Source organism: Gorilla gorilla, chromosome 9 (assembly GCF_029281585.2).
Source record: "Gorilla gorilla gorilla isolate KB3781 chromosome 9, NHGRI_mGorGor1-v2.1_pri, whole genome shotgun sequence".
Lineage (NCBI taxonomy): Eukaryota > Metazoa > Chordata > Mammalia > Primates > Hominidae > Gorilla > Gorilla gorilla.
In genome coordinates, this window is record NC_073233.2 from 100,840,076 (window position 1) to 100,860,289 (window position 20,214).

At 42.7% G+C, this 20,214-nt stretch overlaps 1 protein-coding gene across 1 annotated transcript; it reads left to right on the plus strand.

Annotated features, from left to right (window-relative positions):
• The first annotated feature begins 19,602 nt into the window (after positions 1-19,602).
• Positions 19,603-19,824, plus strand: LOC101132482 (small nuclear ribonucleoprotein G-like). The gene has a single exon (XM_055356057.1). The coding sequence runs from the start codon at positions 19,633-19,635 to the stop codon at positions 19,822-19,824; it is 192 nt and encodes a 63-aa protein (XP_055212032.1). The 5' UTR covers positions 19,603-19,632.
• Positions 19,825-20,214: the final 390 nt, after the last annotated feature.

The following is a 20,214-nucleotide window of genomic DNA, read 5'->3' on the forward strand; positions in this document are numbered from 1 at the left end:
AAGAAGAGCCACAGCCCTTTGTTAGGACAAGCAAAAAAATTTGTTTTTGTTAAGCTATGCAAATAGAACTAATTTACACAAAGTGATGAAATTACTGCATGGTACACATGACTTTTGTGTCCTTGGTAGGGATAAAACCTTTCCATTTGGGGAAAATTTGGATTCTGGTTGTCTCCTGGGAGGGAAGTGATGGAGGTGGATATGTGGAGGGCCTTTTCTCTGATTCCTCTACTAACCAGGTGTCACCTATCCAATTTGGAAAATAGAATGTTTACAGTTAAAGAATTATTTGACTTAGTTTACCTCAGTTTCAAGTGTGGGAACATGCAGGGACAGGCAATTTTCCCAGAATCTGCTGCCTGAATAAGGAGATACTCAGTTTGCAGACCTGCAGAAATAAGAAATCAAGTCCTAAGTAGGAAGGAGATGTTTCCTTGCAACAAATACTTATGAAGCATCTTTCATGTAGCAGTCTTGGAGCACAAAAACAGACCATAATATCTGCCCTCCCTGAGTAAATAGCCTATGGGGGAAAATAAGGGCTGATTCACCCGCACCGCACCTCAGAAGCTAGTCATAGCATTGGAGGAGACAAAGGACTTAATAATTTGGTGATTTTATAGTGATGATTTTCTGCTCAAATAACCCTTGCTTGGGGAATGGAGGCAGAGAGAGCCTTTTCGTTTATGTTCCACAGCTTGACAACCTTCAGGAGCCATGGCAGTGTGGGGAGTTCTGGTAAAGCCCTTTTAGAATGGAAAGCTTTTCTTCTGAGCCATCCAAGTATCATTCATCAGCAAATATTTCCTGAGCACTTTCTCTGTGTTACTGAATCTCCACCCCAATGCTATAGATGGGCATTTCCCCCTGAGCTCCATTTTGCAGATGGGTTGGAGAAGTAAAATGTAGGCAATGGAGGTGGAATTTTAATTTTAAATTTTAAAGCAAGAAATTTAACAAGATGTGTTTTTTTCTAAACCCCTTCTAAAGACAACATTCTTACTCCAGCCAAGACATGCTGCCTCTTTGGAAGTCCCCTAGGCATCATTCTAGTAAAGCATCTTCATCTTAGATGTGGAAACTGAGACCCAGGCACGTCAGATTATGTCTGATTTGAGTCCAAAAATATTTATATGCCAAGAACAATGCCAAAAGAATCCCTGCCAAGCCAGCTGGGTGGCACACTCACACCCACATACAGTAGGCTATTATAACCCAGAGGTCTGCACACACGTGGTGAGAGCACAGGCCCACAACAGATCCTAAAGATTGATTTGACCAAGTGCCCTCTACTAAGCAGTCATCCAATGAAGGAAGCCCCCAGTAATATTTACATAATCATTTTTCTCCTCTAATGCTTTGGAGGCAACATCTTTTCTGCCAGGACTGCAGAGTTAATTTTAAGGGTCCTAATCTTCACTCACTTTGGATCACAAGCCAGATAGGGATATAAATCTAAAAATAATTGGATTCTGAACCTCAGCCCAGAGCCAGGACAAGGCAGCAGATGGAGACTGAGAGTGTAAAGGCTGCCCCTCTCTCAGTGCCAGGGTTTGTTCAAGGAAGTGTCTGAAGGAAGAACCAGGACTCCTTTCCTCTGTGGTTTGAAGAGAAGGAGAATAAAGAAGCAGGATGAGGAGGTGGTGAGGATGATAAAGGCACAGTTAAAGTTGAATGTCCCAGGGCTTTTTTTGGGTGAGGGAGGAGTCTGATAAGTCAGTGGAGAATGTCATCAAAGAACTTTCTATTCATTAATTCATTCATGGAGCAATGGGAAAAATATATGCAGATGTTCCTTGACTAACCATGGTGTTACATCCCAATAAACCTATTGTAAGTTGAAATATCATAAGTGGAAAGTGCATTTAATATACTTAACTTATCTAACTTCATAGCTTAGCTAGTCTGCCTCAAACATGCCCAGGACACTTACATTAGCCTATAGTTGGGCAAAATCATATAACACTGATGTGGTTTGGCTGTATCCCAACTCAAGTTTTATCTTGAATTGTAGTTCCCATAATCCCCATGTGTAATGGGAGGGACCAGGTGGAGATAATTGAATCATGGGGGTGGTTTCCCCCATCCTGTTCTCATGATAGTGTGTTAGTTCTCATGAGATCTGATGGTTTTATAGGGGCTTCCCCCTTCCCTGGGCACTCATTCTTCTCTTTTCTGCCACCTTGTGAATAAAGACATGTTTGCTCCCCTTCTGCCATGATTGTAAGTTTTCTGAGGACTCCGAAGCCCTGAGGAACTGTGAGTCAATTAAACCTCTTTCTTTTATAAATTATGCAGTCTTGGGTATGTCCTTATAGCAGCATGAGAATGGACTAATACAAACACAAAGCCTATTTTATAATAAAGTGTTGAATATTTCATGTGATTTATTGAATATTGTACTAGAAGTGAAAAACAGAATTGTTGTATGGGTACTTGAATTAGGTTTCTACTGAATGCATGTGACTTTTGAAACATCATAAAGTTGAGTCATCTTAAGTTGAGGACCATCTGTATTTCCAGTTTTAATTTTTTTAGTTGTGAAGTCTGTGATGTAGAGGAAATCATATTATAGATATATCCCATATTTGTAAGCACTCTTCCATCCCTCATTTCTAGAAATCTGAGTTCAGGTTCTATCTCCTGTTTATTTTGTGTGACTTTGAATAAGCCATTGATACCGTAACTTTTAAGCTCTTCACCTGTAGGACTGATAACCACTCCTGCCTTGCTCCTGGACCAGTCTTTAGAACAATCAATAATGGGTTGGAAACAAAACCACAGACTCCATGAGGAAACCACAGAGCAACTACACTCAAAGTGAGTAGAGGTTGGGAGCCCTAAATTTCACTCTGCAGTGATGGTGAATATAGATGTTACCTCCAGAGCACTGGAGGAGAAAAGAGATTATGTAAATATTACCAGGGACTAACTTTGTTGCATTGATGCTGAAAGATCATGACTGACTCATTGATTGCTGTTTCCAAGGCGCCATTCACAGTGCTTTGCAAAGAGTAGACCAATTCTATTGGTGAAGGATAGAATGAAATGCTCAGATATCTATGGAGTGTTCATTTATTAGTTAGTATTTAAAACACCTTGTACATTTGAACTCACATTGTTAGCCTGTGAACACATACATGCTTTGTGACTATCTTGTCAGACGCAGAAAAAAATCAAAGGGTAAAACAGGAGATGCTTCTAAGGTAAGTGCACACTCCCTCTTCCCTCCCCAGACACACATCTGTCCTAATCCAGATGTTAATGATTCAGAGTTGACTACATCAATCAGGTGAGCAACTAAAATATTATCCTGAGAAATGTCAGATTCTATTGCATTGTCTTTGCAATTTAACTGTTATTTACCATTTATGAATAACATATACACTTGCAAATTATTTCACAATCATTTTTATAGCTGCTCTGTGAGAGATAATTAAAGCAAAACCACTTTAAATGAAGCTGCTCAAAGGGACAAAGTTGTTGTGCCAATAACGTGCTATATAAATGCAAATTATCAGGATTCATATTATAGTGAAAACTGCTTGTATCATTTTTCATGAGACCAACATGTAAATATTATAATAGTCCTCTGATTTATGGAGCACTTTTCTTCCTAAAAGATAAGCATGACTAGCCATGTATTATTTAACAGATATTTCCAACTCTGAGGGATGAGTAAAACCATTCACTCACTAATCTTTTCACTAAGATACTACAACAATGCACAACTTAAAATAGGTACTCAATGTTTGACAGCCGAATGAATGAGGTGTCATTTAACACAGCACATACACATCAGTAGCCTTCGTGCAGAGAATGAGGGGTGTGGTGGAGCAGGGTATGGTCAATAGAAAAGGTCGAAACATTTAGGGAAGAACTGAGGAATTCAAAAGACTCAACCAAAGTAGAAGGAAAAGAATGGAAGCAACATGGGATAAGGTTGGATAGGTGAACTGAAACTATCATCAGTATGTGGAAGACATCTAGTTTTCTACCTCTCAGAAAATAAAACTGTGAAAAAGAAGAAATGATGGGAAAATTTACTTGTAATTGGTGAGGTTAATGTTCTGGAGAAATAACCCCAATGGAGCCATAATCTGTACATTTTAAGTGCCTGAGAAGCCAATAAAAATGTAATCTCAACAGAGCTGTGTCTTCATTAGCATGGATAAAGCAGCAGCCTCATCAGTGGTATCAGCAGAGCAATCCACACTTTGTATTTCACAGGAACCCTGGTTTATAGAAAGAAAAGTCAGAGTTCACCACATGGATTTGACTGGGGAATGCTTTTTTAGAGTCACATTATTAAGCACTCATGGAAATAATGTACTGAGGAATAGTTTGGAAAATACTGGTTTATAGCACAGAAAAATAGGACAGAAGATAGCTGGGCATGGTGGTGTGTGCCTGTAGTCCCAGCTACTCAGGAGTCTGAGGCAGGAGAATTGCTTGAACCCAGGAGGCGGAGGTTGCAGTGAGCCAAGATTGCACCACTACACTCCAGCCTGGTGACAGAGCAAGACTCCGTGTCAAAAAAAAAAAAGAAGGAAAGAAAAATAGGACAGAAGAGCAGCCCTCTTGCCCTTCTACCAATCCTCAGAAGAATTAGATAATGGTCATATTTCTCGTAAAAAAAAAATCACATCCTGTTTATCTTTGGCGCTAATCACAAGTGATGCCCCCAAACCTTCTCAAATCCCCAGATTTCTGAATACCACCTACAGCATATCAACTTCTGTGTAAATTGTACCGGGAATATAACTGAGATGTTTAAATGATTGCATTAGCCATTGTTGATTCTATAAACATGGGAATAATCTTTTCATTAAATTTACTGATGTCATTTTTTCATATCATTAAAACACAAAATTGTCCTCTGCCTGCGACCACTGGAAACAAGTAGGCTATGTCTGGGCAGATCTGTGAGGCCCACACACCATGTAGCCATCTTGGGCCTGGACTGGGAAAATAAATGGCTCATGATTCTGATTAATTGATATGGTTTAAACTTGTGCTCCTGCCCATATCTCATGTCTAATTGTAATCCCCAATGTTGGAGGAGGAGCCTGGTGAGAGGTGATTGGATCATGGGGGCAGACTTCCCCTTTGCTGCACTCATGATAGTGAGTGTGTTCTCGTGATAGTGCATGAGTTCTCATGAGATCTTGTTCTTTAAAAGTGTATGACACACACACCCCCAACTCTCTTTCCTTCTGCTCTGGCCATGTAAGATGTGTCTCCTTCCTCTTTGCTTTCCACCATGACTGTAAGTTTCCTGAGACCTCCTCAGCCATGGTTCCTGTATAGCCTGTGGAACTGTAAGCCAATTAAACCTGCTTTCTTTATAAATTACCCAGTCTCAGGTAGTTCTTTATAGCAATGTGAGAATGGACTAATACAGAAAATTAGTACCTAGGAGTGGGGCACTGCTGTAAAGATACCTGAAAATGTGGAAGCAACTTTGGAACTGAGTAACAGGTAGAAGTTGGAACAGTTTGGAAAGCTCAGAAGACAGGAAGATGAGGGAAAGTTTGGAACTTTCTAGAGACTTGTTAAATTGTTGTGACCAAAATGCTGATAGTGACATGGACAGTGAAGTCCAGGCTGAGGTGGTCTCAGATGGAGATGAGGAACTTATTGGGAAATGAAATAAAGGTCACTCTTACTATGCTTTAGCAAAGTGACTGGCAGCATTATGTCCCTGCCCTAGAGATCTGTGGAACGCTAAACTTGACAGAGATTAGGCTATCTAGCAGAAAAAGTTTCTAAGCAGCAAAGCATTGAAGACATGGCTTGGCTGCTTCTAACAGCATATGCTCATATGGATGAGCAAAGAGATTATCTACAACTGGAACTTACATTTAAAAGGGAAGCAGAGCAAAAAAGTTTGGAAAATTTGCAGCCTGATAATGTGGTAAAAAAAGTAAAACCCATTTTCTTGGAAAGAATTAAAATCAGCTACAGAAATTTACTGCATAAGTAAAGAGGAGCCAAATGTTAATAGCCAAGACAATGGGAAAAATGCCTCAAAGGCATTTCAGAGACCTTCACGGCATCCCCTCCCATACAGGCCCAGAGGCCTAGGAGGGAAAAATGCTTTCATATGTCAGGCCCAGGGTCCTGCTGCCCTGTGCAACCTTGGGACACTGATCCCTGCATCCCAGCTACCCTAGCTCCAGTTATGGCTAAAAGGGCCCCAGATATGTCACAGGCTGCTGCTCCAGAGGGTACAAGCCTTAAGCCTTGGCAGCTTCCACATGGTACTAAGCATGCATGTGCACAGAAGGCAAGAGTTGAGGTTTGGGAGCCTCTTCATAGATTTCAGAGGCTGTACAGAAATGCCTGGATGTCCAGGAAGAGGTCTGCTGCAGGGATGGAGCCCTCATGAAGAACCTCTACCAGGGCAATGCAGAGGGGAAACACAGAGTCCCCACTGGGGCACTGCCTAGTGGAGCTGTGAGAAGATTGCCACCATCCTCCAGACCCCAGAATGGTAGATCCACCAACAGCTTGCACCATGTACCTGGAAAAGCCACAGGCAGTCAACATTTGCCCATGAAAGCAGCTGAGGGGGCATTGTACCTTGCATAGCCACAAGGGCGGAGATGCCTAGGGCCTTGGGAGTCCACCTTTTGCATCAGTGTGGCCTGGATGTGAGACATGGAGTCAAAGGAGATTATTTTGGAGCTTTAAGATTTAATGACTGCCCTGCTGGGTTTTGAACTTGCATGGGGCCTGTAGCCCCTTTGTTTTGGCTGATTTCTCCTTTTGGGAATTGGGTATTTACCCAATGCCTGTACCCCCATTATATCTTGCAAGTAACTAAATTATTTTTTATTTCACAGGCTCATAGGCAGCAGGGACTTGACTTGTCTCAGATGAGACTTTGGACTGTGGACTTTTGAGTTAATGCTGAAATGAGTTAAGACTCAGGGAACTGTGGAAAAGTGATGATTGTATTTTTCAATGAGAGAAAGACATAAAATTTTGGAGGGGCCAGGGGCAGAATGATATGGTTTGCATTTGTGCACTTGCCCAAATCTCATGTTGGATTGTACACCCATTGTTGGAGGAGGGTCCTGATGGAAGGTGACTGGATCATGGGGATGGACTTCCCCCTTACTGTTCTCATGATAGTGAGTGAGTTTTCATGAGACTTGGTTGTTTAAAAGTGTGTGGCACATCCCTCCTCTCTCTCTTTTCTTCTGCTCTTACCATGTAAGGGTTGCCTACTTCCCCTTAGCCCTCTGCCATGATTGAAAGTTTCCTGAGGCCTCCCCAGCCATGCTTCCTGTGCAGCCTGCAGAGCTGTGAGTCAATTAAACCTCTTTTCTTTATAAATTACCCAGTCTCAGGTAGTTCTTTATAGCAGTGCAAAAATGGACTAATACACCAATTTTGATGATGGACTTTGTAAAATTGCAAAGATCATTACTGCAGTTGCCACTTCTAAGATTTGGTTACTTGTAAAACAGCAACAATTATTAAGAGCATGTTGACTTTCCCCATGCCTGACACATTTGGGGGCACTTTTCATGTACTGCTTTTTTTGCCCTCACTATAGCCCTATGAGCTGGGCACTGTTGCAATCCCTCTTTCACAACTGTGGCTGCTGAGATACAGAAACCTCATTTGAATATTGCTTTCCTGATACAACGCAAATGCATTTCATTATCCCCAGGTCTACATGGCATAAGTGGCATTTAACCTAGCCTCAGGAGAGAACATTGGATATTTTTAAATGTAAGAAATAGGCTGAGATCCTAAGCAAAGAGTTTTAAAAGATCCTCTGAACTTGAAATGAAGGTCACCAGGTCAACTACTGAAACCTTAATAGTCCTTTCCTCTCCAATAATTTTATGAACTGGTGCCACAGGATAGATAAAATTACTGCAGCTTTCAAGTTCAAGGTAATAAAGGAGATGGGGAAGATGCCATGGTGATGGTGGGAGAAATACAGACTTTTCAATGAATAGGGAAGACTACAGAAATAGAAAAATAACATAAAGGGCTGGATGCCTGGAATCCCAGCACTTTGGGAGGCTGAGCCTGAGGTGGGAGCATTGTTTGAAGCCAAGAGTTTGAGAGCAGCTTGAGAAACACAGTGAGACTCCACCTCTACCAAAAAAATTAAACAATTAGCTGGGCATGATGGCACGTGCCTGTAGTACTAGCTACTCAGGAGGATGCAGTGAGATGATTGTTTGAGCCCAGGAGTTTGAGGCTGCAATGAGCTATGATCATGACACTGCACACCAGCCTGGGTGACAGAGCGAGGCCCCATCTCCAAAAATAAATAACATAAAGGAAGGTGGTGAGAAGACCCAGCAAGTACCTCAGAATGGTGATAGTAAAATGTCAAAATGCACTCATGGCTTTAAAATTTTGGGGCAGAATTATTAGAAGTTAGGAGGAGGCTTGGAATCAGACTGCCTAGGTCAAAACTTCACTCTACTATTTTCTAGCTAAATTACTGAAACAGTTAGCTAGCTTTCTTTCTTTCTTCTTTTATTTATTTATTTATATTTTTTGAGACAGAGTCTCACTCTGTCACTAAGGCTGGAGCTGGAGTGCAGAGGCACTATCTCTGCTCACTGCAACCTCCGCTTCCTGGGTTCAAGCATTCTCCTGCCTCAGCTTCCAGCATAGCTAGGATTATAGGCACACACCACCACACCCAGCTAATTTTTGTATTTTTAGTAGAGACGAGGTTTCACCATGTTGACCAGGCTGGTCTTGAACTCCTGACCTCAAATGATATGCCTGCCTCCCAAAGTGCTGGGATTATAGCACTTTGATTATAGGTGTGAGCCACCATGCCCAGCCAAGTTAGTTGGCTTTCATAAGCCTTGGTTTGCACCAAAAATTGAAGTAATAATATTATCTACTCCAATGGAAGAATTCATAAAATGGTGCCTTATATATGTTAAACTCTCAATAAATGATAGTTTATTATAGTCTCCATCTCAAAAAAATCTATTCATACAGATTTGGATGAAAAGTGGTCTTTATAAACCTTCCTATGTTAAATAGGTCTTGAAAAAGGAAGAAGCCAATCTTAGTGATGGATACATCAATTCTACTTCAAAATCATTTCATAAATGAGATAAGATATGAAAAATTTCTTAGAATAATGTTGAACACATAGTAACTGCTCCATAAATGGCAGATATTATAATATGAATTATTATTTATGATTGCACAATGGATATTTATGTATGTGGATGGCTGATTTGGGGCTACACCAGCTCTTACCCCAATTCTAAACCAAATTGCATGTCCAAAGAATGTCAGAACCTTTGTGACCCTTATTCTGTGAAAGCATGGACAGCTCACGTGGGACCCCCTGTTGGGAAGATGACCAGTGTGGTGAGGGCCAGCCCAGGCACCCCAGGGGTAGGAAGGCCACAGAGCCTTTGTTGGGACAGAGTGAGGGGAAGGCAGTGGATCACATTCTCAGAAGGACAGAGCGGCAGGTGAAAAGTGGAGATTCTCTGTGACTGTGAGAGACATAGGCATGAGGTCACACACTTGACACATATCATTATCTAAAATGTGAAAGTAAAGAGATCATGGGCAATCTCAATAATATCTGTAATAAAACCAATATCTAGGCTGGGCGTGGTGGCTCATGCCTGTAATCCTAGCACTTTGGGAGGCTGAGACAGGAGGATTGCTTGAGGCTAGGAATTTGAGGCCAGCCTGGGCAACATAGTGAGACCCTGTCTCTACAAAATAAATAAGTAAATAATGTGTAGTGTCTACCATATATATATATATTTGTTTTTTAAAAAATCAATATATACTATTACTTTGGTGCAGGAATTGGCAAACTATGGCCTGAAGGCCAAAATCTGGCTCTCCTCTAGCTTTTGTACAGCACATGTGCAAAGAATGGTTTTTACACTTTGATGTGGTTGAAAAAAATCAAAGGAGGAATGATATTTTATGATGTGTGAAAATCAAATGATATTCAAATTTAAGTGTCCATAAATAAAATTTCATTGGAATACAGCCACACTCATTCATTTATGTATGTGGATGGCTGATTTGGGGCTACACCAGCAGAGTTGAGTAGTTACAACAGCCCCGCAAATCCTGAAACACTAACTCTATCAATCATCTGTACCTTTACAGAAGAAGTTTACCCTGATCTAGGGCATTGTGCAATTCGGTGTCTTCTCATTCATTCACTCATTTAACAAATATTTTGTCCAGGCACCAAGGAGACTGAGATCCAAAGAGGCAGGGAAAAGAAATGAAACTGAGTTATAGCATCCATAGTGCTTCGACAGAGATAAATACATGCCAAAGACAGCAGTGCCATGAGGGAGTGGCTAGCTGATGCGGAGGGTTGCAAGGGTTTAGTCAAGGTTTCAGAAATGAAATAACAGTTCACCGGGTTCTCAAACATACAACACACAATGGGCAGTAGCCAGACAGTCTGCTGTCCGAATTTTGCAGATGAGAATACAGGAGCGCAGAAAGGCCAATGGCATCCTTAAGGTTAACTGGTAAAGCAGGATCAGGGCAAGTTCAGAACCTCCAGGCTTCCCACTCCAGGCCCTTGTGCACTCCAGAAGCAGGCTGTGTGACAACGAGGGAAGAACCCTCTACGCAAGGGTGGGAAGCCAGCAGAGGGGAAAGACAAGATGACTTTTTCAAGGCATAGATCAGATTTGGTCACGGAGACTGTTACCAGCAGCAAATTCATATGGGTATGAGTCTGCAGAAACCTCAATTCTTGCCTCCTTAGAAAAAAGAATTCAACTGGAAGGTTGTAAGGCAGAAGGAGAAACCAAGGCAAGTTTTAGAAAGTTTATTAAAAAGCTTTAGAGCAGAAATGAAAAGAAGTAAAGTACACTTGGAAGAAGGCCAAGCAGGCAACTTGAAAGATCAAGTGTGCATTCTGGCCTTTTGACTTGGGGTTTTATATGTTGGCATACTTCTGGGGTCTCCTGTTACCTCTCCCCTGATTCTTCCGTTGGGGTGGGCTCTCCACATGTGCAGTGGCCTGCTAGCACTTGGGAGGGGAGCACATGCAGGGTGTATATTGGAGTTGTATGCATGCTCACCTGAGGCTTCTTCCCCCACCAGTCTAGTTTTCCTAGAGGAAGGTCATATGCCAGTTAAACTCTGCCATTTTGCCTCCTGATGCATGCACTTAAGCCCACTTGCTCAACTCCTGAGATCTTATCAGGAAGCTGCTGATCACCAGTTTCAGGTTTTTCTATCTATTGGGAAACTGCCTTTCCCTAGCCCCAACTGTAACCAATTATTATTTGAAAGAGACAGTTAACAACCACCTGACCATCACCTGATGGTCAGCTGACATTCCTGGTTTGTGTAGGGGGATGTTGAAGGTATCCCTCTTCTCCCCTACTCATCCCTAACTAGCTACGTACTATAACAGATACAACCACTGGCAGTGGAAGCTCAAAGTGCATGCTGGTGCAGGACAAATGGACCTTCCAAATGACCACCTGAGAACATGAGCAATTGCTTTATGGACTGTAAGTTACTATTCTGAGTACTTTATGCTGTTTGTGTTTTAGGAGAACTGATGCCAAAGCCTGCATTTTGTTACCTTCTTTGGAATCATTGGGAATATCCCAAGTTTGAAGTCTGATTTGTTTCTATTGCTCTGGTTTGGGACACATCCATGGAAGCCTAGAAGAGGAGAGGATTATCCTTTTAAATTTAGCCATTTTCCAACCTTTTTTTAAAATTTGCTTTGTTTTGTTTTCTTTCAGCAAATGTGTTAAATGCCTACCATGTGTTAGGAATTTTTACATTATGTCATTTCAATAAATTATGGTTACTAGTAAATGGCAATTGTGCTGAACTTATAAATGTTTTATTTTATTTTATTGTATTATCAAAACAGCCCTATGAAATACAGGTTTGTAAATTTGGAAGTGGAAGATCAGAATGAGTGAAAAAGGAAAAACGAACTGACGTTATTTCAGTGCCAGTGACAAAATTCAAAAGGCATGTCATTTTTTTTTGCTATTATAAATAATGCAGCAGAGAATAACATTGAAATAAAGAAAAAACTTTTTATTATGCAAAAAATTATATCCAAATTTTTAATTAACATTGATGCTGCCTGAAACTCCAGTGGCTACTGATTACCCCTGGAGATGGACATTTGTTAATGTGATATTGAACTTTCCCCTCACACAAGGGAGACCCTGAGTATCTGCTGAAAATGCGCAGTTGGGGATGTAAGGACTCTCAGGGCTCCATAATCTTGAATCTATGCTCAGTCCTTCCTCCCTTCTTTCTCCCTCATCCTTGTTCTCTCCATCTCTGGTCCTCATCTGGCTTAGACTATCTCTAGGGGTCCTTCTTAGAGCTGCTGCTGGTGATCCTACAGCTGGAGAGCAGGAAGGGGATACTTAGCTTTCCTATTTGAACAACAGTAATCCACTCAGGTGGAACGAGAGCATTTGCAGGCTGTTAATGTTCTTACTAATTAAAGTTTGCAGCATGTGAGAAATTCACCTTTAAGGAGTTACAATTTATTTTCCCATTCACGACCCTTGGTATCATGACCAGTAAACGAAAATCTAGGCCGGGCGCGGTGGCTCACGCCTGTAATCCCAGCACTTTGGGAGGCCGAGGCGGGTGGATCACGAGGTCAGGAGATCGAGACCATCCTGGCTAACACGGTGAAACCCCGTCTCTACTAAAAATACTAAAAATTAGCCGGGCGTGGTGGCGGGCGCCTGTAGTCCCAGCTACTCAGGGGGCTGAGGCAGGAGAATGGCGTGAACCCAGGAGGCGGAGCTTGCAGTGAGCCGAGATCGCGCCACTGTACTCCAGCCTGGGCGACAGAGCGAGACTCCGTCTCAAAAAAAAAAAAAAAAAGAAAATCTAATAACTTTCTTTATCATGAGATGCTCTTTGTCTTTTCTTTGTTTTCTTCTAAAGCTGTAGGAGGAAATTGAATGTAAAAATTGGATGAACTGCTTCCCTCTGGGGGTATTAGTCATCCTGCTGACTGAACTCCAAATTTAATCCCTTATCATTTCTCACCCATTACAAAGGCAACTCGGCCATTAGAGAGTATGGCCCTGACACCCATAGATCCTGGCTCAGACTCCAAGAGGCCCTGGGTATTGATAACAAGGGGGAGACACAGGAGGACTTTTTTTTTTTTGAGACGGAGTCTGGCTCTGTCACCCAGGCTGGAGTGCAGTGGCGCAATCTCAGCTCACTGCAAGCTCCGCCTCCCGGGTTCACGCCATTCCCCTGCCTCAGCCTCCCGAGTAGCTGGGACTACAGGCGCCCGCCACCACGCCCGGCTAATTTTTTGTATTTTTAGTAGAGACGGGGTTTCACCATGTTAGCCAGGATGGTCTCGATCTCCTGACCTCGTGATCCGCCCGCCTCGGCCTCCCAAAGTGCTGGGATTACAGGCGTGAGCCACCGCGCCCGGCCACAGGAGGACTTTAACTTCTGCAAATACCGTAGCATAATGTATGCAGCACAGGCTGCCTGGGAACTTAGCTCTAGCTTTGTAATTTACTAGCTGTGTGACCTAGAGTAAGTTACTCTCGGGTCTCCATAACCTTGAATCTATGCTCAGTCCTTCCTCCCTTCTTTCTCCCTCATCCTTGTTCTCTCCATCTCTGGTCCTCATCTGGCTTTATGAGCCTCAGTTTCCTCATCTGTCAAATGGGAATGATAATAGCACCTGCCTCATAGAATTGTGAGTATTTAGTTAATCTATATGGTGGGCTTAAAACAGTCCTGAACATAGAGCCCACTAAGTGTTCACTATTATTACTTATACTTGTCACTGGCTTATAAAATGGAAGCATCCAAGTCAGAGCTGCCCTGAGAAAAAACATTTCAACCTAGGTAGACAGATTAATTCTCTTGGCAGCTGGATCTTCACTTTAAATGAAATGCATTTGCCTTTGTGGGGATTTATTTGCATGAAGCATTCATTCATTTTTTTCATCCAGTCACTACAAATGGCAAATGGTGAGATCCAGGAATAAACCTATTCATTTATTTATTCATTCAATAAATACTCATTATCAGGATTTGACGTCCACATAGCAAGTGTATAGATATTTCACAATTACAAATCTAGGTAACAAATCATTATATAAAATGTTTTATACTACTTTGACCCATTCACTTTCAAGATGACCTGAAAAACTAGGTTTGAATATAGAATTCTTGGAACGCTCACAGTTCTGTGCTCAAATGTGACAGTGCAAGGATTGCTGGCCCTAGCCCTCCAACCATGGCCTGACAACTTTTTTCCCACCGAAGCTGAGTTCTGTACCATGTATCCTTGCACACAGGTGTGTGGATGCTCTACCTTGCATGTCCAAGCTGCACACACAGCTTCACCCACCACTCTATGGACATGCCTCAGGCCTAAAGGCACTCATTCTAATGGCATCATCCACCTTCGTGAGAATAGGCCCAGGTAAGAGGCACACAGAGACCATTGACGTGGGTCCTGGGCCTTTGGGGTAGAAATTTTAGAGTCCTGGGCACTTAGAAGGAGGACATAGCCTTGGGTGGACAACTCCCCTTGGACCTATAGACTTTTTACCTCACACAGCTGGAGGAGGGCAGGAGCAGGATTCAGGCAAAGGCCTCCTTGTTTGGATCTAAGGACATCATCATTTAGTAAGCCCGTCTGTGTGCACGCACTGTCCTCAAAACTGGAGATACCATGGTGAGAAGATAGACGTGGTGTAGAGCTTATAAGATGGAAAAATATTCACCAACCCTTGATATAAACAATACATTCTAATTGTGATGACACCATGAAAGAGAAATCCAAGGTGGTGTGAGCTTGTGGAGAGAGACAGCTCTAATCTCATCTGGGGTTGCACATGCTTTCCTGGGAAAGCTACGTAAGCTGAGACCTGGAGGAGACAGAAGGTAAAGAGGGTGTGAGACAGCCTTCTAAGCACAGGGAGCATCACGTGCAAAGGTACTGCGGTGGAAAGGACCCAAAGAAAGTTAATACTTCTGGAGTGAATAGAAAGACTGGGCTGGGCGCGGTGGCTCACGCCTGTAATCCCAGCACTTTGGGAGGCCAAGGCGGGCGGATCACAAGGTCAGGAGATTGAGACCATGCTGGCTAACACGGTGAAACCCCGTCTCCACTAAAAAATACAAAAAAATTAGCCAGGCGTGGTGGCAGGCACCTGTAGTCCCAGCTACTGGGGTGGCTGAGGCAGGAGAACGGCGTGAACCTGGGAGGCGGAGCTTGCAGTGAGCCGAGATCACGCTACTGCACCCCAGCCTGGGCGACGGAGAGAGACTCATCTCAAAAAAAAGAAAGAAAGACTGACAGGGTATAGAATATGACTAGGGATGAAGGAAAGGGTAAGATACTTCAGGGTGGGATGGGGATTTTCTTTTGTAAGGACTTTGGTATTTATCTAGGAGCAATGGGAAGGCATTTAAAGATTTTAATCAGGGGTGTAATCTGATGAGATCTGAATTTTTAAAGATTCTCTTTGCCTGCAGCTTAGAGAAGGGACTGGGGAGAAAGGGCACAGGAGTGGACATCATGAGTCCAGTTGGGAGACTAATGCAAACACAGTGGTGGCTTAGAAAGGATGTGGAGAGAAATGGATGAATAAATCCACTCATTTAGTGCAGAGCTAAATGAATGTGGAGGTGAAGTGCGGGGAAGTATCGCAGATAAACTTCCAAGTGTCTGGCTTAGCACTGGGTGGCTTGTGGGGCATGTTTGGTGGGGACAAGATAGGCTGTGTTTGAGGTGATGGTGAGAAAGCCAAATGGAAACAATGAGAGAGGGAGCTCGGAGAAGATGCCTGGGTTGGACTTGCCAATGAGTAGAAGGCGACTGGCGCCACGGGAGGAGATGGGGTCACATAAGCAACGTCTCACTGCAGGACTCTCACCTCAGGGAGAAGAGACCAGGGGCAGCTGAGCCCTCAGGAGTTCCACAATTTCCTGTTGGACTCAATGACTTCCATCATCCTGGTCCAAGCCGCAGTCCTCCCTGTTCCCACGTGGCAGTCAGACTGATCCTTATAGAAAACATGTCAGATGAGCTTAAAACCTTCTCCTCAGCCTAAAACCCTCCAGCAGCCCCCAGTCACCCAGGAGAAAAGCCAGAAACCTCACAGAGGAGCATAAGGCCTTGCAGAATTCAGCACATACACTACTTCCCCCGTTAACTCTCTGACATGATTGTCAAGTGCTCACCTTCTCATCCCTGCACCAGGGCGTTTGCACTGATGTTCCCTCTGCCTGAAATGCTTTTCCCTCTCGTGTTACATGGCTCACTTCCTTAGCTCCATGTGACCTTTTCAGGTTCCTGCTAAACAGTGAGCTTCAATGAGGACAAGGGTTTTTCTCTCACCCTTCTTCATTGCTATTTTCTAGCACCTAGAAAAGTGACTAACACATACTCTGTCTTCAACAAAAATTTGTTGGATGAAAAAAATGAATGAAAAAATTTTAAAAAGTCTGTGTGAGACAAAGTAGCAAACTTAAGAAGCCAAATTTGCTCATTTCTGCTTAAACTTCTGACTCTGTGACAACATGCAGCTCTCTGAAAGATAGTTTGAGGACAAAACAGGAGAGAGCACATGGCCCCCATGTCTCTTGCCTGAGTCAACATAATTCCTTAAAAGGATAAATGATCCTGGCCCTTGGCTTTTCTTACGCATAAGATGTCTGACCGGGTTAGTGATCATACTTTTACAATCTATAACCAAAGGTACTTTAGTAATCTATGACCAGATGTACTCTTACACTGAAGCCTTGATTTGATTCTGCTATAATATAACTTCTGAGCCAGTTTGATGTGATTTTGCATGTACTGAACCTCCACCACCTGTATCTAAACAGTGGGCTGAAGCCCTGTGTCACAGTGGTCTGACAGAACCTCTGACAGAGCAGAAGGGCTGTTCCTGGGCTGTCGGCCTCTGTCTATAATCCTCAGGAAGCCTTCTGAATAAAACTAACTTTAATTATTTAAAAGTTTTGCCAGGCCTGGTGGCTCATGCCTGTAATCCCAGCACTTTGGGAGTCCAAGGCAGGCGGATCACCTTAAGTCAGGAGTTCGAGACCAGCCTGGCCAACATAGTGAAACCCTGTCTCTTCTAAAAATACAAAAATTAGCTGGGTGTGGTGGTGTGTGCTTGTAATCCCAGATACTCAGGAGGCTGAGGCAGGAGAATCACTTGAACCCGGGAGGAGGAGGTTGCAATGAGCCGAGATGGTGCCACTGCATTCCAGCCTGGGCCAGAGAGTGAGACTCTGTTAAGAAAAAAAAAAAAAAAAAGGCCGGGCGCGGTGGCTCACGCCTGTAATCCCAGCACTTTGGGAGGCTGAGGAGGGTGGATCACGAGGTCAGGACATCAAGATCATCCTGGCTAACACGGTGAAACCCCGTCTCTACTAAAAATACAAAAAATTTAGCCGGACTTGGTGGCGGGTGCCTGTAGTCCCAGCTACTCAGGAGGCTGAGGCAGGAGAATGGCGTGAACTCAGGAGGCGGAGCTTGGAGTGAGCTGAGATCACACCACTGCACTCCAGCCTGGGCAACAGAGCGAGACTCCGTCTCAGAAAAAAAAAAAAAAAAAAAAGCTTGGCTTTTTTTCTTTGGTCAATATAAGGTAAGATGATAATAAGTTGACAAAGAAGCTGAAATGTGTCTGCCACTTAAGAAAAACAATGTCCAGTAAAAGATATTTCAAAAATTAGCAAGCGATCAGCTCCATTGAAAATGAAGTAAAATGAAAACAGAAAGGTTTCATGTGAGCCCTTCACACTCCAATATTGACCAGATTGGTAAGCTACATGAAGACAGGAATTTTAGTCTGTCTGGTTTACAATGTATTTCCAATGCTTGGCACAGTGTCTGCAGCACAGTAGATGCTGAAATGTATATCCTGAACTTATAAATTGTCAAAAGACAAAATGACAACAAATTTATTTATAGAACTAGCTGGCTTTTATTTGCAATTCATGAATTGTGGCAACCTCCATTCTACAAAATAGAATGAGAGCTTCCACCAGGCAATGGCAGAATAGTGGGTTTTATAAGGTGGAAACAAGAAAACAGAACAATAGAAAAACAACCGATCCGTTAACATCAGGTTACTTTTTTGTAAGGGTTACAGCAGAGGAAACTTTCTGATTATGATGACTCAGGTAGAGTAGAATATCCTGTTTTCTGGAAAAACTGATCTGTTTGTTGATCTATCTGCTTCTTAAAGTTTCTGTTTGATTATGTGGAATTTAGCATGGGTGACTCCATTTTGGTTTGGTTTGGTCTATTGGGGCCTAATACAGGAGCTCAGCCCAAAACAATGGTCTCCCATAATTTTTGTTTAATAATAAATTGCCATGGAGGTCATTCATTGGTGACCTTGGCAATGGTCACAAATGGTTAGCAGTGTTGAGTATGTAATAAAGGTAGAGGCCAACCGAAGGGTCTGGGGGTGTGCGAGGGCTAAGCTGATTAAGCCTGCCAAACGTAATCAAACTGCTTTGCTTGCTTTTAATTGCTTACTTTTAGTTGATCTTAAAACTCCCACTAGCTAACATCAGGTAAGGTCTCTGACTGTGGGTCACTATAGTAACAGTTGCTTAAAGCTGCAACTGTTACTATAGGGGGGAAGCTCTTCTCCAGTTCAAGCTGGTTGAGACCACTGATCCTTCAACTGGGCCTGTGCAGGTGACCAAAGAATGACCTTTCAATGTCAGAGAGCCAAAAACTCCACCCTCAGATCATGCTAACACTGCCATTTTCTGCACACATGTCATGTGATGAACTGTGTAGCTCAATTATGCTTGCAGAAATCCCAACAACCTCACCTTTCCTACCCGCCAGTCATCTTTTCCAACTCTTTAGACCATCCTGCTTTCTATCTCATAAGCACCTCCAAGCTCTATTTTTGGGGAGGCCTGCTGGAGATTTGTTCTTCTGCTTCCTTGCATTACAGTGTTGTGAATACAATTTTTCCTCTTAGGCAGAAATCCATCATCACAGTGATTGGATTGCTGTGTGATGGCAGAATGAACCTGGTCACTAACAAAAGAGGTAAAGAAGTAGCTAAAGGGAGATATGAGATCAAGGAGGGTTTTCATTAGGTTTTTAAGAGGGAGAGGCGGAAACTTGCCCAAATGCTTATTGGAAGGACCCAAGAGAGACTGAGATACAGATTTAGAAGAGAACAGATAAAATTAATATAGTGTAAGCTCCTCAAGAAGGCAGGCTGAGACCCAGACATTGCCTAGGAAGAGAGCCTCTCTTCTCCAGGAACAGGACAGATTGAGGGAATGACACAGTAGGAGGTGAGTCCGTGGAAGCAATGAGCATTTCCTATGGTAGCTTCTGTTTTCTCTGTGTAGTAGGAAGGGGGTCATCGGCTTGGAGAAAGCAAGGGAGGAGGGAAGCTTGGAGGTTTGCAGGCAAAGGAGAAGACTTGAAATTTTGGACACAGGCCCACAATCAATTGGCTAATAGAATGAGTGATATCAGACATGAAACACTGGGCCTATCTGTGAAGTGTGATGGAGGCCATAAATTCCATTTCAGTGCATCTCTGAGCCTGCTCAGTAGACACCATAAACAAAGCTCACTCTCTCAAGTTGAAAAAACTTATGGACAAGTTGTCACTGAAATTAAATGGTGGTAGATGTGTCCAAGGAATACTGTGGGGATTCAGTCATTTTATGAATCTTATGATAAATGAATGTGTGAAGATGGCAATTAGTGGGCAGCAGAACAATATTAGAACAGTGGAAATAGGAGGAAACAGTATCATCACGTTAAAAGCCTTGGAACAAGTCTAAATAATGGCTGTCCAGCAGAGGAATTCATGTCCCCTCTCCAAAGGGTCTGTTTTCTATGATGTAAAAATTAAATCATGTACATTTTCATATTAAACTTTTTATTAAATAAACTTTTGTAATAGTTAAAAAAATTGGACACAGAATGACAGAGGGTAGGTGGTAGTGTTAAATAGGTGGGTGTGATATTGCTATGTACTAAGAAATATACATTTTTATTTTCATCCTCCCCTAAAACCCTTGGAATCATTCCTAAAATCCTTGGACTCTCCAAAGGGATAAATGTCTCTTTGCATGCAAATAAAATTATTTTTGGCTATGGTGTCCTATAGTGTCTGCAAGTGGGGGTTGGTTGGCAGGGAAACCAACCATGTGATTAGAAGGTTGGAACTT

Coding starts and splice junctions, on each gene's coding strand:
- LOC101132482 (XM_055356057.1), top strand. CDS start 19,633: ATGGACAAGTTGTCACTGAAATTAAATGGTGGTAGATGTGTCCAAGGA.